This window comes from Mya arenaria, chromosome 9 (assembly GCF_026914265.1).
Source record: "Mya arenaria isolate MELC-2E11 chromosome 9, ASM2691426v1".
In the NCBI taxonomy this organism is placed as follows: Eukaryota; Metazoa; Mollusca; class Bivalvia; order Myida; family Myidae; genus Mya; species Mya arenaria.
In genome coordinates this window covers 25,402,468-25,429,144 of record NC_069130.1, presented here as the reverse complement: position 1 = coordinate 25,429,144, position 26,677 = coordinate 25,402,468, and the positions used below count along the sequence as shown (strand labels likewise).

At 32.1% G+C, this 26,677-nt stretch overlaps 1 protein-coding gene across 4 annotated transcripts in view; it reads left to right on the top strand.

Annotated features, from left to right (window-relative positions):
- Positions 1 to 25,601, top strand: part of LOC128203501 (transmembrane protein 26-like) — a 78,165-nt gene extending 52,564 nt beyond the window's left edge. For 3 of the 4 annotated variants that reach the window (XM_052904934.1, XM_052904937.1, XM_052904935.1), the window contains exons 2-5: positions 21,047 to 21,249; positions 21,909 to 22,107; positions 24,178 to 24,387; positions 24,743 to 25,601. In XM_052904934.1, coding sequence (XP_052760894.1) covers positions 21,059 to 21,249; positions 21,909 to 22,107; positions 24,178 to 24,387; positions 24,743 to 25,333 — 1,191 coding nt within the window. In that variant the 5' untranslated portion in view covers positions 21,047 to 21,058 and the 3' untranslated portion in view covers positions 25,334 to 25,601. Of the gene's footprint in view, positions 1 to 21,043; positions 21,250 to 21,908; positions 22,108 to 24,177; positions 24,388 to 24,742 lie in introns of all 4 variants that reach the window. The other variant, XM_052904938.1, reaches the window with a different exon arrangement.
- Positions 25,602 to 26,677: the final 1,076 nt, after the last annotated feature.

The window sequence follows — 26,677 nt, the reverse complement described above, 5'->3', positions numbered from 1 at the left end:
TTTAAACTTTATCGATTTAAGGGAAAAATGTGTTTTATATGTTAAAACATGTTATCACGTTGGTCACCAAGTATACATTTAAATGCTCAGAATGTTAGTTATGAAACATTTTCGGAAAATTAATTATTATAACAAGGTGTTCAGAGCATTAATTTCTTATAACGAAAATATATTTAAGGCATATGAAAGACATTGTATAACAAGGAATTCTAACGTCTTTGGTCTAATGTTAAGCGTCAAAACAAAAAACAAAATGAATTAATTATTTGAAACTATACTTTTATTTCAAACTAAAACAGCCTATTTTCCTTGTAGGTAAACCCCAAAAATAATTTTTCAAAAATTTTAACAGTATGTATTTCGGTTCAGTGTGGATAAGTTCAAAGAAAAGTCGAATCCTGGATAAACACAAAACTTGTTTCTAGAAATAAAAAATAAAATATGTTTACTTTCCCTCGCTTCAAAATCAAGGAATGTAGGGCATATTATTCTCATTTTTTCAAACTATTTAATATTACAAACAAGTGCACGTGCGAATAAACATTACATTTTAGAGATAAAGATCAAGATAAAGTTCTTGAGCACACTTTAAATATTATTATGTGCATGCTTTGGTATCAGTTTTGTTCTATAACAATCGGCTTGTTTTCCTTTTAATGACTGAAGCTTTCATAGCTCTTAGCTGAATATATCATTAATTGTGTTTTTACAATGAAGGTTATTACTAAATGATGCAAAAAAAAATGTTTTTGTTTGTTTTTTTAATGCATTATTATGGTGAACTCAATTGACTTTCATGATCACAACAAACAAAAAGAATAAATAGATTTTTGAGCACGCATTAAACCATATTTACTTTTAACATTTGTATTTTTATCATAAGCAACGTGTGCCAATTAAACAAGACCCAAAATCACTTAAAATAAAAACAATTTTGTTTATGCTAAACAAATATAAATCAAAATAATGTTTTTCACACCTTTATTTCTGTTTGTTTCTGAAAGATCTTCCCAATTTATTACAGCAAAAAATTTGAAAATGAAAGAGTTTCAACATGACGCGTGCTTCTTATGAGAATTCCTGCAACTAATTGTTCATTTTTTTCTCCACCAATTATTGGAATTAAACTATAAAAAGAAAATGCTTCTTTAAACAGGCACTCAGAGTTCAACTTAATCCCGAAAATTCTTGTAGTTATAATACATATGCAAGTATTCTTTCACTTCGGAACATGTTAACGATTATACATAGATACAGTAGGCTGTTTTATTGCACATCATTGCATAAAGGTAGGCTCATTGTGCTATGATGTTAAACTGAAAAACTGCTTCCAATTGGAATTACAGTTCCATTACTATTTTGTCAATCGACCTGGAAACGAATTTGCCACACAGAAATAAACAAGTATATGCCATTGCAGTTTAATATTTAGGCAAAAAGCTACAGAAACAAGCTCAGTAGCAAAAAAATTAAACATAACCCCGGTTTAGTGGCACTGGGTAAACGCCAAAGACATAGAACATAAAATCACAACCAAGAAACATAGAAGAACAGCACAAAACTCCACAAACAGCACAGTGCATACATACTATTTATAAAACATAGGTATTTTTATCAAAAATTGTTGGTACCGCCTTGTAACGGTCAGTAAAATGTAAATTTACTGGGGGTTTAAACCATTTTATGTGCACAAAGCTCACTCTTATTCCAACAATCCTTAATAAAGATAAAACGCAAAAGGTAAATCTTATTAAAACTATTGAGGAAATGACCTTGTGGCGTTTCTAACAAGCCGGCAAAACAGATGCTTCAGCGGAATAAGGACAACTATATGTTATGTTATCCCGTGTATGCTCGTTTTCGAGCTTCAGCTCATACGCTAGCAATCGAACGTGGCCGTTATACGAATGTTGAAAGGCAGTTAAGATTTTGTCCTCGTTGTAAAGATGTTGTAGAGACAGAATATCGTTTTCTTTTGGCATGTCCTTTATATGATACTATTAGACAAGAATATATATGAATGTTAAATATTATGAGAACCCAATTATAATTAAGTTTAATATATTGATGTCTTGTAATATTCAGCATGTTGTGAACAAAACTGCACGCTATTCGTACTCAGCTTTTGAAAAGAGAAATTCACTTTTCCAGGAATAAACATTACATACTTGTTACAAGTTTTGACTGTTAGTATATCGTATTGTATATATAAGTTATCAATGTCATTGTATCAAAATGTGTTTTATCTATGGTTTGACAGATACTATTATTTAATCAATGCTCATTAATTTGCACAAGTAGTTTTCATGTATGTTTTGTGTGATGTTTGCATGGGCTGGTGGCTTTCCAGATAATTAACTGTTTTTTTGTTGTTTTGTTATCCCAAAAATGCTTTTATGGCACATATGACATATGCGTATCCTTGTTTTCTTGTCTGTTCAGTACCATTGCTTTTGAAAACATCATCTGGACAGCGATCATTTGGAGGCTCAACAAACACTCCCAATATGACAGATGGTTTTACTGAAACATATCTTTGCCGATTTTTTTTACGTGAAACACTGTTTTCGTCCAGACAAGCTGTTTATTATTGCTCAATTTTAAAACTTGCTTCATATGCAGTAGTATATATCTAGACTGTTTACGATTTGCGGCGCCCACTCAACACTTCACGCCAGCTGAAGCAATTCTTATTCATAAAATTAGCAAACACGTTTCTTATATTTCTAATTCTTAATTTGTTATAATGTTATATTAATGGTGCATCCTAATCGGTTAACTCGAATCACCTTAATTTTATTAAAACATATAAGAGATCTCAATCCCTAGAAGTTAGGATGCTGTCAAACCAATTACCTGTGTAGGCATCTGATAGAAAATAAATGCGTGGCAAACGCATTCATATAATGTGTAAAGTTGTCTCTTTCAGCTTCATTGAGACGTACATGTTCGAAAAATAGAATGTGTTTGGAAAGTTTCCTTGAACATTTGTGGCAAACTACATGCGCTATTTGTTAGAGCTGATTGTTTAAAACGTGTTTTGGGCATTTGATGAATTTCAACAAAATAATGAAAACTGGATATCGTATTTAAATGTCAATTTACATTGTCAATATTATATTTAAATACGGGAATTTGATAGTTACTTATATAATACATTATTGGATGGATCAGCAATGTATATCAACCATCAATAAATAGTTTTTGTATATGGTTGATAATGTATTTTGTATATGTAACAATTCAAACGCGGTTCATACACAAAGTTATCTGACATGAGTTTGTTTACATTTTGCCTAATAACAAAGAGCCCATCCAAATCTAAAATGTACAGAAGAAATTTCCGGTGTTAGTTTACTTTTAGCTTTCAAAATGGAACTTCTTACATCAAATATTGGAGTAAATACAAAACAGATAATAAACAAATTCTTGTTAAAAACCCGAATTATTACTTCATTGTATAATGTCATGTAATGGCATGCAATAATTTTCTTATTAAATTGCGTGTTGGTCAGTTATAGTCAAAACCACTTGCTTTTTGGTCGTGGAATGAATTATCCGAGGCTGATGGGACTCATATTATATGTTTTTAGTTCTTTCCCAATTTGGGGCAAATAGTTTTGATTTTTTACAGACCCCCTATTCCGAAAGTGAATACTCATCAGAGCTATTGTACACAGCTGAATTCACGAGATGAAGTACAAGTCATAACGTTTACCCTTGCTACACGAATATGCTCAAAACATATGCTTATACTTGTAATTTAGAGTTCTCAAATGAACTTTATTTTACATTTTAAATCATTTGGGGAAAATATAGTACAGCCCTTGAGTAATAAGTGCATAAGACCTTTTTTTCTTTTAAAACTATTTCAATTGAGCATTTTCTTTAAAAGTAAGAGAGATGAAAGAATTACGACATAACATCATAATGTTTGTCTCCATTGGCTCATTTCGCACATAATTTGCAGGGAATTGACATGATTTATATGATCACACACTACTTTTATGACTCAAATGACGTTTTGCGAAATTGACCAGTAAATAAGATTACATTTTAGAAAGCTATCCCAACATTACAAATTATTAAGGTAGACATTATTTCTGCGTTTAAATATTTGAGTTTCGTGTTGGTTTTAGGTAAAAGAGTTTGTAAGCAGAGTTTTTTTATGTTTCAATATGTTATTTTATCGAGCAAGATTTAAGAAATATGTGTCATAAAAAATGTATTCAGCATTTTAATTCCTACTTGGTTGCCATAATAATAGAATATTCTATTTATTTGAATCAAATTTTTACTTTGCCATATTGTAGTATCAATGTGCAGCAAATTATCGGCATTCAAAAAACAAGTGGACGTGTGCAAAATGAGAACATTAGGGAGATTAAGTTTAAGATTTAGTCCATGGGCAAAATCATGATTTTGATTATTTTGTGCTATAACATTCGGCTTGTACCTTTTTATGACTGAATGTGTACATTCGTTGTTCCGAAAGCTCTGCTAGTTTAGTATCGGTCTGACTAAATGTATAAGTATCCATGCATGGAGTTATCCTTGTTTAGTGAACAAGGTCATAGTCTCTCGCTATAAACGGTATCAAACATTTGTCAAAAGTAGCATAATCTAGGTAGAAAACCCACCTGATCAACGAAAAAGAATGTTTTTATTTGAATGCATTTTTGTGTTAATCTCGTTTGACACTCATGATTTAAAAACAATAAGAAAATGATGCGTGATAAAATTTACAAGCCTTTATAAACGCAATTCATATGGCTAATACCTACTAGGTCAAACATTTCCAGTAAAAAACAAATGCCAAAATATAGCTATATTATTGTTTTTTTATCAGTACACAGATCTTTTTGTTGTAATCTTAAGAGCCTTATGAATTTAACATAATCATGCAAAAATATCCCCATATTGAATACAACTTTGTTTATACTTCTAGAAATAGAGATAATGTAGTAAAATAGTTACAAAACTTTATATCTGTTTATTTCGTAAAGATTTTCCCAATTTATTACAGCAACACTTTGGAAGAATAAGGGTTCCCACATGAAGCGTGCTTTACAAAGAATTTCTGCAATTTATTACTCATTCCTTTTTGCATTAATTATTGGAGTTAAGCTATAAAAGAAAATGCTTTTTGAAAACGACACGGAGAGTCAAAATTAATGCAGAAAACTGTTGTAGCTATACTAAATATACAAGGATTCTTTCACGTCTGGAAATACGTAAACGGAACAAGTAAAATAGTATTCATAACATACATACTGGTCTCATTAGAATAATCAGTTATATCTTACCAAGCCATACTACAATACATTCGTCACAAAGTAATAAACCACCTTATGGTCAGTCGTGTTCTAAGACGATCGGGACAGCAATCTTGTGGGATTGTTAATAAGGACAAAAAGAAGATGCTTTTATGCAAGAAAGACAATTTATTGTTTACTTATTCAAACATTGCTTTGTATGGCACATATAACATATTTGACTATCAAACAAGATCAATATATATTTTTAAAGTAGCTTCCCCACGTTACAAATGTGTAAGATAGACATTATCTAGCATTAGGTTCCCTGTAGGATTGAGGTCTACTAGTAGATCATTCTTATATTTTCATACGCTATCGAATTGAGAAAGTTGTAAGCGAGATATGTCATAAACGTCTTTTTAAAAAGAACACTTGCATAAGTACCTCAAACGAAGTTTTAATTTATATATGCATTTCTTATGATCAAACTAAAACAAAGTCGGAAGATTGAGTATTCAGAGGACTGAGACACTAAAAATATTACCAAAACTTATATTGAAACACTTCATTGACGATACTGTTTCATGGAACACTTCATTGACGATACTGTTTCATGGAACACTTTATTGACGATACTGTTTCATGGAACACTTCATTGACGATACTGTTTCATGGAACACTTCATTGACGATACTGTTTCATGGAACACTTCATTGACGATACTGTTTCATGGAACACTTCATTGACGATACTGTTTCATGGAACACTTCATTGACGATACTGTTTCATGGAACACTTTATTGACGATACTGTTTCATGGAACACTATCTTTGTCCAAATTGTTAAATTGAACTCATTATTTAAACCTTACACATATGCAATGGTATTATCTAGACTGTAGACGTTTTGCGGCCTCCGCTCAATACTTCATGCAAACTGTAGCAATTACCGTTCATGAAATTGGCAAAATACGTTTCAAAAACGCTTTTGTTTTAAATGCGTTATTAAAATGTTATACTAATGGTGGATATTCACTGGCAAGCTGCGAAACACTTCAGCTTTATTAAAACGTTCAAAAACAATCCCTAGAATAGGGAATGCGGCCATTTACATTTTTTTGTAAAAGCATTTGATAGAAAATCTATGCAGAAGCATTTCGAAACTTTCAGTTTTTAGATTTAATTTCATTGGGACATACATGATTAAGTTATAAACAAGAATGTGTTTGAAACTAACCTTGAACATTTTGTGGCAAATTACATGGGCATTTTGTTGGACATAATGATGATGAACGTGTGTTTCGCATTTGAGGAATTTCTGCAAAGAATGAAAACTATGTAAATACGTGACTTTGTTAGAGCGTACTGTAATAAAGTATTATAGCAGAGCTCCACAATATATTTATCAATCACCAATTATAAGTTTATTTGTCGACAAATAGTTGCGTATCCCTTTAACAATAAATAGTTTTCTTGTTTATCGCATGCTCGCGTTGCTATAATTACTTGAAGAGAAGGTGGTCTCCGTATATGTTCCACAGTGGATGCCTTCATAGATTCATTCTCGTTGGCTTCACCAGCGTTAGACTCTACAATTCTAAAAATTAAATATTTCAAACATTTTTAAGAGTTTAATATAACTGGTGGATGCTGGGAATGCTCAGTTTTAGTTTGTTGCGTCATATTCGTGGGATGGCGCACTTTAAGCCCATTAAATCATAATTATTTATAAAAACTTATACCTAGTTTAAAAGGAGGAGGAGTGTTACAAGTGGGAAACATGCGTTCTATTAAATGGGTCGTTGGTTTACAGGTTCGCCAATAAAAAATCACCATTGAAGTCCATTAAAGCTAAACACTGGATCTGGCCAATTCTACCTAGGATTTCATAACATTTTAATTATGAATAGTGTGTCTTTTAAGTTGATTGGTACTTACTCTTACCAATGGTACAGACATCGGCCTTGCGGAACCGGTTCCGAAATAAAGGACCGTTTGGCCGGTCATTTTTAGTGGTGCCTCCGTCTAGTCTTTTTCATCGGTTGACGCTCAAATAGAGACTAATTTTGCCTTACCTGAAGCTGAAACGATAACATTACTTAAAGTTTTGGTTGTCAGTTCTTATTAAGATGAAGAGGGTGATTTGAAATCGAGAATTTATTTGATGAACGGCCTTTGCTTTATTGAGGCCGCCATTTTGAAAACAGATATTAAACTAGACCCTACTGTAACAAAGGATCAGACAACCATTTTTACAGGAGTAGACCAAAATGTCCACGTAGGAGGAAGAAAAAACAAAAGGATAACGAATTTTTTTTATTTTCAAAATAATTGGGCGGTGGATCCGTTATTCAATAAAAACTAGTAAAGATCGAAGAAAAAAATGGGGATGAATTTTAATCTCATAAGATAGTTGTTTGTTAACATGATTTCCGAGAAACAAGAGAGGTCACTCCGAAATGAAATGCACAGTACCGGTGCTCGGTTAAGTTTTAGCCTCAACATGGAACTTTTATCATAGAAGATTAGAGTGAAGAAAAAACAGTTAATAAAAACAGTTAATAAACATTGAATGTTCTTGTTAAAACCCTGAATTATTCCGGCAATGTCATTTTTAGGCAATGTCATATAATAATTTACCTATCAAATGGCATGTCGATCAGTTATATTCAAAACTACTTCCTTTTTGCCGATGATTGAATCATCCGAGGCTTCTGGGTCTTATACAATATTATATTCTTATATTATATTTTTTCTTTTCCAACGTCGGGGAAATAGTTTCGTCTTTGATCGGAAAGCCACTCCGAAAGTGTATACACATCCGAACTATTGTACACAGCTGTCTACAAAAGGTGTTAAAATTAAATAACTTTTACTCATGGTATATATTATCCTAGACACTTTGACATATGCATATACTCGACGTGATGACGAGTTCCTAAATGATTTTATTTTGTACTTTGAAAGGTTTAAGGGAAATGGAGCTTTTTTTTAAATTATAGCCCTTGAGGAATGAGTGCATAATACCTGTTGATTTGAAACTAGTTAAATTAAGCATTTTCCCAGTTGAAGGAATGACATAACATCATAATGTTATGCTTTATCGACTCAAGGGAAATTAAAAAAATGTGTTAAAACATATTATATTGTTGATCACCAACTATAAATTAAAATATTAAATCAGATACTACAAAGTTAACTGAATAGATTTAACAACAACAAATCAATGCAAGAAAAGCATCCTTCGTTAGTTATGAAACATTTTTGAAAATTTTACTATTTATAAATGTTTAACATTGTTATGTCTTTTTTGTTGAGACGAACATACATCAACATGCTTTATTTCAAACTAAACAGCCAATTTTCCTTCTTGGAAGAGCCAAAAACCATTCTTCAAACATTTTAACCGCATGTATTTCGGTTCTGTGGGATACGTTAAGTTTAAAGTAAAGCCGAATCCTGGATAGCCCAAAAACTTGTTTTTAGAATAAAAATAAAAATTGCTTACTTCACCAAGTTCCACAGTTTAATAACGTTATCAATATTATCGGCACTAAAGATGTTCTCATTATTTTGAAACTATTTAATATAGCAAACAAGTGCACGTGCGCAGAAACAATACATTATAGAGATTACGTTCGTGATTAAGTCCTTGAGCACACTTTCTAAATTGTTATGTTCATGATTTCGTATCGTTCTATAACAATCGACCTGTTTCTTTTTATGACTGCAGCTTTCATAGTCCTGAACTGAATACGTCATTAATTGTTTTTTTGCACAATATAGGTTATCACCTGAACTGAATACGTCATCAATTGTTGTTTTTTTGCACAATATAGGTTATCACCTGAACTGAATACGTCATCATTTGATTTTTGCACAATATATGTTATCACCTGAACTGAATACGTCATCAATTGATTTTTTGCACAATATAGGTCATCACCTAAACTGAATACGTCATCAATTATTTTTTTGCACAATATAGGTTATCACCTGAACTGAATACGTCATCAATTGTTGTTTTTTTGCACAATATAGGTTATCACCTGAACTGAATACGTCATCAATTGTTTTTTTTGCAAAATATAGGTTATCACCTGAACTAAATATGTCATCAATTGTTTTTTTTGCACAATATAGGTTATCACCTGAACTGAATACGTCTTCAATTGTGTTTTTTTTTGCACAATATAGGTTATCACCTGAACTGAATACGTCATCAATTGTTTTTTTGCACAATATAGGTTATCACCTGAACTGAATACGTCATCAATTGGGTTTTTTGCACAATATAGGTTATCACCTGAACTGAATACGTCATCAATTGTTTTTTTGCACAATATAGGTTATCACCTGAACTGAATACGTCATCAATTGTTGTTTTTTTGCACAATATAGGTTATCACTTAAATAGTGCAGAAAACTCTTTTATTCTAATGCACTATTATGTTTAACTAATTTGACTTAAATGATCAAAAACAACCAAAAAACATGATTTGAGTAGGGATTTAAACATATGCACCTCTATCAATGCGTTTTATTAGATTCGTGGCAAACCGGTAAGTGTGCCACTTAAAAAATGACCCAGCCCAGTTATATAGAATACAGCTCTGTTTATGATTATCGCATATAAATATATAAAAATATATAGATGAAAGTAAATTTGTTACAAATCTTTATTTCTGTTTGTTCTTCCGAATTCATTACAGCAAAACCTTCAACAATGTTAGAGTTTCCACATGGCGAGTGCTTCTAAGAAATTTTCTGCAAGTAATTAAATATTCCATTTTGCACTTGTTAACGGAATTAAACTATAAAAAAATGCTACTTGAAACAGACACGCAAAATCGAATTTTATCTCGAAAACTGTTTTAGTTATAAAAAATATGCAAGTAATCTTTCACCTCTGAAAATAAATACACGGAACATGTAAACGAGCATACATTCCGTAAGGAGTTTAATACTGGATGCACAAAAGGAGCGCATTAGTTTTGATGCCTTATTATATTCAACTCATTTGACTTTAATGATAAAAACAAGAAAACACACATAATCATGCTATATCCACAAATAATTAAATAATAATAATACATTTATAACGGCTAATATTTTTATCAGTGCACAAATCATATGCTTTTTGGTCTGACCTTTAAAGTCAAATGAGTGAAACAAAATAAGGCATTCAGGTTGATTAATTTCAGTTGTGTGTTTATATAGACTTTCCACTTTTAAACAAGACTTTGGTTAAAATTTAGAAACTTTAGCATCATCTATGTAGGGGTTTTTAGGTCCATCCCAATATATATTGAATATTGAATCTTCTGAAAGTTTTCGAAAAATAAGGGTACTACTTAAATGATACCGAGCTACGATTCGTGTGAAAATGTGTATGGAAACTAAGTGTTTTGCTGTCATAAAGGATCATAGAGGAAAAGTGTACTTTCGGAGTTCCATAAATGAATTTATTGGTAACTTAGGTAAAATGCAGCGCTGCTAGTTTTACTATAAAAGAAGCCTTTCAGTCTGTAGCAAAAAACAATCATCAATCGTGTTTAATACGGCCATAAAATACGTTTTCAATTGAAAGATGCAGAAGCATTGATATTTCTTTTAAATCCATAATTAAGTTTAACTCATTGACTTTAATTATCAAAACAAACATAAAAACAGAATATTTGAGTACAGATTAAAACAATCAATATGTATGTATTATCATTATTATATTGGTAGCCAACCTTAGTGTGCCCCTCAAACGCCCCATATTGAATACAATTTTGTTTATGCTTAACGAATATAAATATTGCTTGTTTTTCGTCGACCTTTCAGTGCCATTGATTTTGAGAACAAAATCGGAAAAGCTATCATTTAAAGGCTTAACATCCATCTTGAATATGACAAATGCTTATATTTCAACACTTCATGGCCGATATTTATACATGAGATACTGTTTTCGTCTAGACCAACTGTTCAATATAACTCAATATTTAAAACCTTGTTACATATGCAAAAATGTATATCTAGACTGTAGGAAGACCTGTTGCGGCCCCCACTCAACACTTCACGCCAACTGTAGCAATATTCTTTCTTTAAATTGTCAAAACACATTGCAAACATATTTTTATTTTAGATTTGTCAATAAAATGTTATATTAATGGTGTACCTTTTTTCGATCAGCTGTGAAACACCTAAAATTGATTACAACGTTTAAGAATCCAATCCCTAGAATAGGGAATGCGGGCATTACCAATAACTTGTGAAGGCATCTGATAGAAAATCAATTCTTGGCAGACGCATTCAGATATTTCCAGTTTTCACTTTCTGCTTCATTCAAACATACATGATTAGGTTTGTTCGGAAAATAGAATGTGTTTGAAAATAGTCTGGCAAAACACATGCACTTTTTGCTGGATTTAAAAGGTGTTCTACTTATTTGATGCATTTCAGCAAAATAATGAAAACCGGATAACGTTTAGAAATGTAAATATGTGAGTAGACATTGCCAATAGTATATACCTGAAGTTGATAGAGCGTTACTACAATAAAATAGTGTTATATGGATTAGCAATTTATATCAATCACCAATCAAATGTTGTTGCTGTCTTTTTTAATATGGCCGATCAAAAGTTCGGTATTCCTTGAACTTTTCATATTTTCTTGGGCTTAAATAGTGGATTAATTGCATGTTTGTTTTGTTACATTTTGTAAAACATTTATCGGATAAAATATCACAAATAAATAAATATAATTTTCGAAAGTAAGTTATCTTAACCTGTGAAAGCAAATATGTCGTTACAGATGTTGGTGCAATATTAACAGTTCCGATATGATTATGAATTTTATTTATGATTCTTCATAACTTAAATGGTACAGCGGTAACGAATTCGTCTAGCAATGTAATGGACCCTCTCTGCCGATCAAAACTATTTTCATGTGTGTAAATGTTTAGTTTATAATTTCCAGCTTTCAATCATACAGCAGTTTAAAGATCATCATATCTGAAAATTTCATCAACGTTTTCTTCTTATACTTTCACTAGTAGATCATAAGTTGTCCAAGGCAACAACTTTATGTTAGTATCAGAGAGTTGAACATACACGAAGATGTTTCATTTCAAACTAAAAAAAAGTTTATATCAAAGAAGAACCCAAAAACCATCCTTTAAACATTTTAACCATATATATTTCGGCTCCCGCGGATGCGGATAATAACCAAGTAGCGCCCTTAAGTGAAGCTAAATCTTGGAAAGCTCCTTAGGCCACTCCTTTTTTATTTTTTGGTTTACAAGAATTTTTGGAAAAAATGGGTGGTCGAAAAAAAAAAAAAAAAAAAAAAAAAAAAAAAGGAAAAAAGTCACAAAACATACTCTTAAAGGGTGAAAATCAGAAAACAACATAAACACAGTCAAAATTTATATCATTTACTTGTCATTTTAAATCCTTAAACTGCTAGTAATGCATGTTTTAATACACTCAAAGTTTCAAAGTTCTTATTAAACACACAGTTTAAATCTTACATACTGTGCATATAAAACATCAATGATATTGACTATAAAACATGTTTACATGTATAAACTACACTTTTAATCAAAGATACATTGAATATCACTCAGCAAGACATTTGTTTAGCTTTAAGAGTATGCTAAAGCAAAAGTGAATGCAGAACACTTAAAAACTTACCAATATTAAATTGAAAAAAGAGGAGGCGAATTTAACGCATTAAAATACACAAAAATTGCGCTGTATTAAAACAATACATAACATTTTCTAAACATTGTTTAAGTTATTTTAATATTGGATTTTGTCAATAAAGTGAAATAATTACCAATTTTGTAAATAAGGAGGTAGCATTTTATAAAGACATTTGAGCTTTAATATTGCGAAAACAATTCCTGAAAAACTAAAAACCAAACTAGACCTAGATTTGAGTATATACAACCTATACCATGAGGGGTCCTAGTTGTGTGTAACCTGATCCATGCTAAGTCCGGATATTTTCGGACCGGGATATTTACCATGGGATGTTCACCAAATCCATTTCAAATTCAAATCTTGCAGCAAATTACCACATCAGTACATAAAAAAACACATAGCAAAATATTAAATCTTGCATGTGACTTAACTTTATGTACCAATGATAGTAACAGAGAAATCCATAATTATGTATAGGACATTTTCATCTTCTCCCAACTCCGCCATTTTGTGTAAACATGCGTTCACAGTGCATCTATCTATACTTCATGCTTGTTTATTTTTCATTTTAAAGAGTATTCCTTGGTTACAACAACAAATCTCATTTATAGTGAAATATCAAGTTCATTACAAATTGAAATGGACTTATTCAAAATAGTTTTCCGTGTTGTTTTATCTAAAGGTTTTGCACAAAACTCCTGGCATTGACACATGTGTTCAACTCTTTCATTGTGTTTACTCTACTATTAACCCAAACATGAATAAACATGTAATCTAAAATAAACACAAGCTTTACATTGACACAATGACAAGTATTTCCAAACCATTTTGTGATTTAAAATCCATAAACACCACCTACCGAACTTGTGAAGCTAGGTCACCGGTGTCAACTTAGAAAATTAACTTTCGATTTCACCATTCCCACTTAGTGCACTTTTATTTGATATTTAACCATAAAATGTTATAAAATGTTTTTCTCACACATAATTTACAGATATTTGTGTCTACTAATTCGATGGCAGCCGCTGACACTTTTATTTTTTATCTATAAACAACAATATTTTCATGACCTAAATTTGCGGGGAAAAACAACAATCACGTGACAGCTATTGTTTGTGTCGGCTGTTAAATTTGCCAATGTTTATTGCTATTGTTATTTTAACAGCTCCTGCATATTTTAATTAATTATTTCATACAAAGAATGACTGCTATCGTCAATTCCGCCATTGCCAACGGCGATGCCATAACAGTTGACTGGCTCACATAATATCACCATAAATTGGCGAATACGGCTACGGAACAACAAACCAGTCAAAATCGACTGCATTCGTACTCTTACCGTTCGTTTTTCTTTCGTTTCGCACCAAAATCAATACGGTCGGGAAAATAATTTGGAAAAAAAAGTGAAATTCATTTTTTATTTTTTTTGTACTTTTCGGAAAAATAGACCCGCCGGTTTTGTAAACCAATTTATATAAAAGTAGTGGCCAAACGAGTTTTGCCAATATCATGAACTTTACTTGCTACGACTGGCATTAAGTGTTGAGCGTCTAGATATACACTATATATATGTGGTACAGTTGGTCTGGACAAAGACATTGTTCCATGAAACAGTATCGGCAATGAAGTATTTCAATAAAACTTTCGAAATGTGTGTTTATCTTTAGCCTCTGTGAATAATCACTCTTCCGACATTGTTTTATGTTGGTCTAACGTTGAACGTCAAAATAAAAGTAAGGATATATATTAAAACTCCGTTTGATGTGCTTATGCAAGTGTTACTTTTAAATAAGACGTTTATGACACATCCCTCTAACTACTTTCTCCATATGATAGCATACGAAAATATAAGAATGCTCTACTCACAATTCAGTAGACCTCAAACCTTCACGGACCTTAAACATTTAAACGCAGAAATAATGTCTACCTTAGCCATTTGTAACTTAGGGAAGCTACTTAAATAATATATATTGATCTTGTTTATTAGTCAATCTCGCAATATTTCATAAGTGCCATAAAAGCATTGTTTGGATAATTCAACATTTGTTATTCTTGCATAGAAGCATCTTCTTTTGCTACTTTATAAAAACCCACCTAGGATGCTACCCCGATAGTTTTAAAACACGACTGGCCATTAGATTGTTGATTAATTCAAATAAAAAAAATGTTTCTTTTAAATGCGTTTTTAAAATGTTATACTAATGGTGCATCGCATCTTCATCGATAAGCTGCGAAACATCTCAGCTTTATTAAAACGTTTAACAATTCCTAGAATATGGAATGTGGTCATTACCAAATACTTGTGAAGGCATCTGATCAATCAATGCGTGGCAGAAACATTTAGATACATTCTGTTTTCACATTCAGTTTCATTGAGACATAAAAAATGTCCACGTCGGAGGAAGAAAAAAACAAAAGGATAACGGATTTATCTATTGATTTTCAAAAAAATGGGCTGTGGATCGGTTATCAAATAAATAAAAAGAAACGGCCTAAAAATAAATCGCAGTTTATATTCTATGTTAAAGACAGTTGTTTGTTTACATGTTTGCCAAGAAACAAGAGAGATCACTCAGAAATAAAATGCACAGTACAAATTGCAGGTGCTCGGTTAACTTATATCCCCAACATGGAACTTCTATCATCGAAGGTAAGAGTGAATACAACACAGATCATCAAAATCTTAAATAGTTATTTGCATAAATCCTGAATTATTGTCTTATTTTATAATGGTAGGCAATTTTATGTAAAAATTTACTTATTAAATGATGTGTTGGTCAGTAATAGTCAAAACCACTTGTTCTCTGTCGTGGAAAGAATCATCCGAGGCTTATAGATGTCAAACAATATTACATTTGGTCTCTCACAACGTCAGGCAAATAGTTTCGACTCTTGATCGACACGCCATTCCAAAAGTGTATACACATCCGAACTAATGTTAACAGCTGTATCCAAGAGATGTTACAATTCTATAACTTTTACTAATGGTATGTATTATTATTAGATGCTTATGAAATATGCTTATTCTCGTGTTGAAGAGTTCTCATTTTTTGTATGTTGTTCTTTGAAGAGTTCCGAGGAAATGGGGCATTTTAAAATTATAGCCCTTGAGGAATAAGTGCATAATACCTGTTAATTTAAAACTTGTTAAAAAAGCATTAAATTTAATAGTAAAATAGTTGAAAGAATGACATAACATCATAATGTTAAGCTTTATCGACTCAAGGAAAAATGTGTTTTATATGTTAATAATAATGTTGGTCACCAAGTATACACTTAAATGCTCAGAATTTTCTTTAATCATATACAATAAATTTAAAACATTGTGTATATGTTTTCACATTCCTACCACTGAACAGATTTAACAACAATACAACAATGCAAAAAAAACAATCCTCAGTATGTTATGAAACATTTTCGGAAATTTAACTATTATTATAACAATCCTTGATAAACATACCTAGTTTTTTATAAGAAGTATGTATGCACTGTGCTGTTTGTGGAGTTTTGTGCTGGTCTTCCATGTTTCTTGTTTTTGATTTTTTTTTGTTTTTGTGTTCAATGTCTTTGGCGTTTACCCAGGGCCATTAAACCGGGTTTATGTTTAAACTTTCTGCTACTGAGCTTGTTTCTGTAGTTTTTCACATAAGTATTTAAAGTATTATTTTCTAATATTTATAGGCATAGGAAAGACAATGTATGGAAAGGAATTTTAACGATATTGGTCTAAGGTTAATCGTCAAAACAAAAGGAATCAAATATTTAAAAAAATAAACGTTTGATGAACTTATATAAGCGTATCCTTTGTACACGACGTTTATGACATATGTTTCTTAAACTTGCTCAATAACACACGAAAATAGAAGAATTTTCTACTCAGAAACTATAAGACGTCAAACCTACACGAAATTTAAATATTTAAACGCAGAAATATTGTTTACCTTATCCATTTGTAATGAGTGGAAGATACTTACCGTATATATTGATCTTGTTAAAATATCTATCTACTGGTAGACATAATTCATGCGAGATGCCAATTTAATTCAAAGAAATATGTGATGTTCACTCGATGCATTGGGAATCTGGAACGCATCGTACGTAACCTACTGTCTGATAACAAAATATATCATCAACAAATTTTTTTTTTTTTAAATGTACGTTCACTTAACGCAACCATAAGTATTTATATCCTTACATGTTTCAGTGCAATATTGAACATTCACATATGATCATGAATTGTTTATACATATATTGTTACATAACTTCAGTTGTCTAGCGTTGACGACTTTCTCTAGCAATGTAGTTGTGACCCGTGCTGCCGATCAAATATGTTTTCATGCTTAAAACGTATAATTTCCAGCTCTCGTACATCAGTTTAAAGTTCGAAATGTGAGAATTTCATTAACTTGCGCTTCTTAAACTTGCACCAACAGATTTAAAGTTGTCCAAGGCAACATATTTATGTCATTATCAGAAATATTAACATACATCAACATGCTTTATTTCAGACTAAAATAGCCAATTTTCATCTTGGAAGAACGCAAAACAACGTCCTTCAAACATTGTAACCAGATATATTTCGGTTCTGTGGGAGACGGAGTTAAAGTAAAGCCGAATCCTAAATAGCCCCAAAACTTGTTTCAAAAAAGAAATAAAATATGTTTACTTTCTCTGGGTTATCACTTGAATGATGCAGAGAAAATATGTTTTTATTCTATTACCATGCATTATTATGTTCAGTTCATTTGACTTTAATGATCAAAACAAACAAGTGTTTTTAGTCTAGATTTACACATCTTAACCTTTTAAATGTGTATTTTTAATAATAAGCTACGTGTCCAGCATAAAGTGTGCCACTTAAACAAGACGACCAAAAACTTATATTGAATACAACTTTGTTTATGCTTACTGTATATAAAAATAGGTAATGTAGTCACAAATCTTTATTTCTGTTTGTTTCTGAAAGATCTTAATGTAGTACTTTGAAAATGTAACAGTTTTCACATGATGCTTAGAGAATTCCAGCAACTAAAAATCTAACTCTTATAGCACTAATAAACGGAATAAAACTATAAAAAGAAAATGCTAAAGAAACGCAGAGTTAAGCTTAATCCCGAAGATACTTGTTGTTATAATACTTATGCAAGTATTCTTTTACTTCTGAAAAATACACGGAACATGTAAACGATTATGCATACATACCTTAGGGTGTTTTATTGCGCATCATTGCATTAAAGTACGCTCCTCATAGTTTCTTAATAATAAAACTAGTAAACTGATTAACTAAACATAATCATTTTGCTTTGAAGTTAAACTAAAAAATCTGCATCCATTAGAATTTTCAGTTATTTTACAATTTTATCAAGCGACCAGACAACACGTTTGTCACAAAGTAATTAACAATCATATGCCTTTGGACAGTCGTGTTTAAAATTATTGGGGTAACCGCCTTGTGGGATTTCTAACATGCCGGCAAAATAGATGCTTCAGCGAAAGAAGGACAATTATATGTAATGGTATCATAAAATGCTTTAATGGCACATATGACATAATTTTTATGCGTATGCTTGTTTTTATATGTCTGTTCAGCGAGCTATCATTTGGAGGCTTAACATCCACTCACAATATGACCGATGGTTTTACTGAAAGATTTTTTTGCCGATATTACACGAAATTTAAATTTTCAAACGCAGAAATATTGTTTACCTTATCCATTTTTAATAAGTGGGAGACATTTACCGTAAATATTGATCTTGTTAACATGTGTATCTACTGGTTGACATATTCTTGCAAAATTCAAATTTAATTAAAAGAAATATGTGATGTTCACTCGTTGCATTTGAACTCTTAAACGCATCGTACGTTACCTACTGCCTGATAACGAAATATGTCATCAACAAAAATGACTTCTTCAAAAGTAAGTTCACTTAACCTGTGGAACGCATCCATAAGCAAGTATATCCTGAGTCCATATTACAGAAGAATCTTAAGAATTTTTAACATATTTTAACTTAAGTGTAAAATTTGGACTTGTTATATTTCATTAAAAAATAGTTCTTTAAATTGTAGTTTTCAATTTAAAAAACTGAAGTGTCCGTATATACAATTAGCTTAACACTTTCTTAAAAATAAATAAATCAGTTCAGGGAAGTGTCGAGTTTAAGGAAAGGTAAAATTTCAACTAAATATGATTCCGTTATATTGCCCTGAAATGTGCAACATTGACATTTAACATATGATCATAAATTGTACACAATGTTTTTATATTGTTACATAACTTTATTGGTTCAGGGGTGACGAGTTCGTTTTGCAATTTAGTGAATCCGTGCTGCCGATCAAAAATGTTTTCATGTTTTAAATGTAAAATGTATAATTTCCAGCTTTCATACTGCAGTTTAAAGTTCAAAATATGAGAATTTTATCGACGTCTGCTTCTTATGCTTGCACCAACAGATTGAAAGTTGTCCAAGGTAACATCTTTATGTCATTATCGGCGATAATATCATACATCAACATGCTTTATTTCAAACTAATATAGCCAATTTTCCTTCTTAAAAGAACCCCAAAACCAATCTCCAATCATTTTAATCATATGTATTTTGGTTCTGTGGGATACTGATAAGTTCAAAGTAAAGCCCAAAAATTTGTTATAGAAATAAAAACAAATAAAATATGTTTACTTTCCCTGGCTCCTAAATCAATGAATGTTGGGCAAATTATTGCCACTCAAAATATTCTCATTATATTCTAACTGTTTAACATGCAAACAAGTGCACGTGCGCAGAAAAAATACATTAGAGATATTGAGTACAAGATTAAGTCTTTGAGCACACATTCAGAAATGTTATGTTCATGATTTGGTATCAGTATTGTTTTATAACAATCGGACTGTTCTTTTTAATGACTGAAGCTTTCATAGTCCTTAGCTAAGTACGTCATCAGTTGTGCTTTTACAATATGGGTTAAATATGTTTTTATCTTTATTACCATGCATAATAATGTTTAACTCATTTGATTTCAATGATCAAAACAAACAAAAAACATAAGTTTTTAGTACAGATTAAAATATATTAATATTTTCAATGTGTATTTTTAATTATAAGCTACGTGTCCAACATATAGTGTGCCCCTTAAATAAGACTCCAAACCATTTATATTGAATACAACTTTGTCTATGCTTTCTTTATATAAAAATAGGTAATGTAGTCACAATTCTTTATTCCTGTTTGTTTCTGATAGATCTTTCCAATTTATTGCGGCAAAACTTTTAAAACGAAACAGTTCTCACATGATGCTTAGAGATTTCCAGCAATTAATTATTCATTCTTTTTAGAACTAATTAACGGAATTAAGCTATAAAAAGAAAATAATACTTGAAACAGACACACAGCGTCAAACTTAATCCCGAAAACTGTTTTAGTTATAATAAATATGCAAGTATTCTTTCATTTCTGAAAATAAATACACGGAACATGTAAACGTACATACATTCCATAGGGAGTTTTATTGCGCACCGGTGCATTAAAGCATGTTTTTTTATAGTTTGCTTACAATGCATCTTTGATTGCCTTTAAACCTTGCATTTCGGTTGAAACAAACCACATTGCACTGCATACTGATAAAATGTTTTAGTTATTTTTTCTCAAATTCCTCTATTCATCATAAGTTACATAATTTATGTATACAGTAGTAGCAACTGAACTTATTTCTTTCCAACAAATAACATTGCAAAAAGGAAATCACGAACATTTATTTAGAGGCATGTGTTGATATGTCTTTATCTTGTTAGTTGTTTTGTGACTTTGTGTGTATATTTTTTTATTGTTCGGTCTTATCCATGGTTTTTTAATGGAAAAAAATCGAGATAGATGCCTTAAAGCTGCACTCTCACAGATTTACCGGTGTTCAGCTTTTTTTACTTTTTTGTCTTGGAATTAGCAAATTTTTGCGAAATATCTGAAAAACAGTCATGAAAGACTGCTGACCAAAAGATCAGATCGCAGATTTCCATATCACCATTCCAAATTTAATGTTTTATGGTTTAAACCGTTAGAAACGTTTTGCAAATGGTTTCTTATGCTTTCTTTAATTTCAGCAGAAGTGACGTCAGATGGGATATATTTCCATATCACGAGCTCTGTCTGTTCGACTGCTATTTGCGTCACACGGCGTTATTTCAATATGGCGGCTTGCTGACGTCACAAAGGAACGCCGATATTGGTACTTGTCTTCCACGCTTGTGTTACTATTTTTGGAAACAATGGTGATTGTTGTGAAAAGACAAGGAAAGGAATGGAAAAGGTACATGTAGTTTGTGCGGATGATTTGTCTGATACAATGCTTGTGACATCTTATTAATTATATTTCAACACAGTTCAAATAAAGTTGTTCAGTGAGTTAAACACACTTGCTGTGTGTAGCATTGGCTTACTGTAGATTTTAAATATAACATTGCATATCACAGACTGATAGTGAACAAATGTCAATTAATTAGTTCCGGAGTCACTTGTTATGTTAAGACATGCGTTCGTTATGTGAAGCCATTCTTAAAGTGACACTCTTATTCAAAAGCAATACATACGCATGTATAACAAACATAATATTGAGTGATAAACCTTTAACTACTTACTAAATAATGCATTTATGGAAAATATTAATTACTGATAACAAGATTGTTACCGTCTGGTTCATAGCTGAAAACGCACAAATGGTTGGTGAGTGATTTACTGTGATCTACTATTGTCTCGTAAGGTGAAAATACCGTGTTTCTGCACCTTTCTTTCAAATTAAACTCGGTATCCTTTAAAAGAACCATTGCTTTCGACATTTATTCATCCTTTGTGGTAGATTAAAACAATTGTATTAGGGAGTAAGAGTGCATCTTTAATATATTCAAGTCAATCTATAAATACACTATCCTGTACCTATCATGAATCTCTGCGTTATATTGTGTTATTCAGATTTTGCCCGAGTGTGTTCATCTACTTGCTGACGTCAGTTCCCGCCATTTGGTTCCTTGAGCTACACGAGTTCGACAAGCGCGCGCGCCGCCTTACACGTGCTGTACGAGTAGCCCGGATGAACAATGACACCATTGGCCCGGATACCCCTCCAGATGGGTTAGAGGACCTGAGTGCATCACTCGGATCTGTACTAGGCGTGGGTATCACTCTTTTCTCCTTTGATAAGTATGTTAAAGCTGCACTATTACAAAAAACAACCTTGACTGTATACTGACCGTTTTGACGTTTTTTTGTTGTTGTTTTTTTGTCTTTGAATGAGCCAATTTTTAAGTAAATGTCTCGAAACCAGTGATATTAGAAGGCTGACAGATTAAATCGCAGTTTTTATATTTATGATCGACAATTGATGTTTTATGGCTAAATGCGTTACCAACGCTTTACGAAAATTGCAATCATAAGACGTTTTTCTAACAATTGAGATCTAGAACCCTAGATTCGATTTGAGGTGAGGATCCCCATCATGTTTACGTCAGACCAGGCGGAAGAGACCTATCTTGCTATTGTGTGTTATATTTTATGACTGAATTAAAGACATTGATGCCAAAATCGGCTGCTTCTTAGACAAAAAATGACAAAACTATCTACCTGTGAAAGTGCAGCTTTAAAGCAGCATGCCGTTTTTGCAAAACTAGAATTGTACGTTGCTTGCAGTGCAATTGTTCAAAATTATTTATATCTCAAAACATGATTAATAATATCTGTCATGTGTTCCCGTTCCGGATAGAAACATTCGACCCGAGGGCACCTGCGTTGCCAGGTAACGAGGCTTGCCGAGTTACTGGCTACGCAGCGTGCCCGAGGGTCGGATATTTCTATCCGGAACGGACACACATGATAGATATTTTTTTTAGCATACATTAAATTACATTTTTTGCGAACAAAATACATAAAAAAGCGCATTTTTGTACATATCACCAAAAAGCGCGTGCGATGATGTTTACTGACGTCATGGCGCGCAGTAATTTGTATTCACTGCATACGTCAATAAGTTCCTTCGACATCACGTATTTTAAAGGTTATTTTGTTTTGTTTTTTAAATGTTATTTTTTTAAAGTTAATGCAAATGGAACTCATCTATTTAAATTTCATAATCATGGTTACATAAAGTGTATTATAAAAGAAATTGAAATTATTACGTCACAGCGCGTGACTCATCTGGCATGGGGGGGATGCCAGATTGAGTTTTCCAGCACGGCTGAATTCACCGGAAAATGCCTATCCGGTGTGCTAGAAATGCTTATAATTATGTTTGTATTATAAAACCATCGTTAATCTGTAGGCAATGCTTATTGCAAAAAACATTTTTACACATTGCCATCGCGAGCTATTCGTTATGTTTTGACAGTAAATAATGTCGAACTATAATGTCCTAGCGTCAGTTTCTCGTAACACTCTGGCATGGATTACCAACTGTTGTCACATATTAGGTGGAATCCAATCTTCCTAACGTCAGTTATATATCTCCAATAATCATACCATTTACATCATATAAATGTATCATTTAGAATCCGCTTATCTTCGCACTAACTATAATAATCAATACAATATTATTTAAGCTTATATAATGTAGATGATTCCTTTGATATACGCTTATCTTTGCACAAACTTTACTTATATCTCCAATAATCTTAAACTTTTATCAAATATATGAATCCTTTGAATTCCGTTCATTTTCGCACTAACTGTTATAAGCCCTCCAATAATCTTTCACCTTACATCATATACATGCATCCTTTAAAATACGATCCTCTTCGCACTTATTATAATAATCCTCAAAATAATCCTCAAGCATAAATCATATACATAATTCCATAAAATCTTCTCAGCTCCACAATAGCTATACATATTTCTCCAATAGTCTTTAAGCCTAAATCAAATACTATAAATAAATCCTTTAAAATCCGCTCGTCTTAGAATTATCTATAATAATCTCTCTATTAATATTTAAGCATAAATCATATAGATGAATCCTTTGAAATCCGATCAACTTCGCTTTAACTATACTTACATCTCCGATAATCAGTAATTAATTTGGAACTCAAGATTTGATTTAAGGTGAGGATTCCAATAATCCGCTGACGTCAGACCATGAATTCGAATGCTTGAGCAGATCGAAAGATAGATAAATAACTTTAATTCCCCTAAAGTTAGCTTGTGAACTTAGAAGTTTTTCACATTTGAATGAGCAATTATTTTTGAATCCTAGATTCGATTTGAGGTGAGGATCCCCATCATGTTGACGTCAGACCAGTGGATTCGAATGCTTGAACAGATGCTTCTTCTTGTTCTGATCCTGGGTCGCTGGCTCTTACCAAAAGGCAAACTGACGCATGACCAGCTGTCACAGTTGCTGTTGGTGTACATTGGCACTGCAGCTGACATTGTGGAGTTCTTTGAAGCATTTAATGAACAAGAGGTACGGCCCGTATAATTCATAAATCAAAGCTAAAGTCATGATTTAGCGCGTGTTCAGGCTTCTACAAATCATTGTGTATACTTACGTTTTTTTCTGAGAATGTCCAAATATTTGATATGTTCAAAAATACATTCACCAATCAGTCTCTTATATTCTAAATAAATGTTTGACAGTTTCTTACTATATGATGTTTAAATGGCGCATTAACAACTGTGTCATACTTTTTCATCCTTCTACACTGGCTTTAATTCTGGAACTGTTTTATTCGTATGTTGTCCGAAATGGCTGATTTAATAGTCCGTTGTAGAAACTAGCAATATGTACTGAAATGATTCGTTTGTCTTATTTCTTACAGGTACAGTACCACAAGGTGTTGTGCCTTGTTATCCTTGGCATCTGGTCGTTGAGCCTAGTACAGTTCTCGTTAGTTCTCACCGCGTCTCGTAGGAGGCGAGAGTCCCTGAGATATCATCTCGTGAGACCAATTAAAGGTGTCAACACTGGGGTTGGCCACACAGACGTTTTTGGGATAATCGTTTCAATATTGCTGCAAGATTTACCATTTCTCGTGCTTCGGATGATGCTTATTTTTCATTTCAATGTGTTAAGTTACACAAATATGTTTTTCACATCAAAAAACAGTGTTGTTATTGCTTTAATGATGTATAGATTAATAGTTCTATTTTTAGAACGTAAACGTCATGAAGATGATACAGTTACCCACAATGCAATCGATCAAATTCCGATTAATACCATCCAGGAGCCTGATGTATTTCGGAGAACCTCAAAAATACGGGAAACTCTCCTGAAAGCGTATGAATTACAAACGTCTCATCACATGAATCATACGGACTACAATTGTAATCGTGACTCGAAAATATTTATGCTGAAAGAGGAAAAACATAAATATGGCAAGGCCTATTATTTTGAAATGATGGAAAGTTGATAATGAGTTTTGTATTGATTTAATGGGACGCCGGTTTACAGAATAGACACAATTCTCAGAGGCCGGAAATTGCTTTCCAAACCACAATGCTGACGTTGTTTATTATGTATACGATTGAAATGATTTTTATACATGCCTTTTATATTTTGAATTACCAATGTATCGCAGATTGATAATGCTTTGTCGTGACTTTAAAAACATAGTTTGTCTGGGTTTGATTGTATGCACTTAATCAAATAAATTGTATAGTGTGATTAAACACAGTTACGTCTCGGTTTTCTTATGTTCGGTATTAATTTGTATCGTATGCAATGTAAATTTCTTTATAAAGTGTGTGTTTTATCTGCATTTCATTTATATTAAATTGATAGAAAATACTCTTTAATTCTAACTAGTCCACTCAATTCAAACTAGTCCACTCAATGCTATCTAGTCCACTCGATTCTAACTAGTCCACCCAATGCTTAATAGTCCACTTAATGCTAACTAGTCCACTCAATTCAAACTAGTCCACTCAATGCTTAATAGTACACTCAATGCTAACAAGTCCACTCCATTCAAACTAGTCCACTCAATGCTATCTAGTCCACTCGATTCTAACTAGTCCACTCAATGCTTAATAGTACACTCAATGCTAACTAGTCCACTCGATTCTATCTAGTCCACTAGATTCTAACTAGTCCACCCAATGCTTAATAGTCCACTCAATGCTAACTAGTCCACTCGATTCTATCTAGTCCACTTGATTCTAACTAGTCCACCCAATGCTTACTAGTCCACTCAATGCTAACTAGTCCACTCAAGTCTTACTAGTATCCTGAAAAATATCATTCACTTAATTGTAAAGTATCCACCCAACTCTAACTTTTTTTCTGATATTTAACTAATCAACACATCTCTAACCGCTCTACTGAACTCAAACTACTCTACTTAACTCAAATTACTCTACTTAACTCTAACTACTCTACTTAACTCTAATTACTCTACTTAACTAACTACTCTACTTAACTCAAACTACTCTACTGAACTCAAACTACTCTACTTAACTCAAACTACTCTACTTAACTCTAACTACTCTACTTAACTCTAACTACTCTACTGAACTTTAACTACTCCACTTAACTCAAACTACTCTACTTAACTCTAACTACTCTACTTAACTCTAACTACTCTACTTAACTCTAACTACTCTACTTAACTCTAACTACTCTACTTAACTCTAACTACTCTACTTAACTCTAACTACTCTACTGAACTTTAACTACTCCACTTAACTCAAACTACTCTACTTAACTCGCTACTCTACTTAACTCAAACTACTCTACTTAACTCTAACTACTCTAC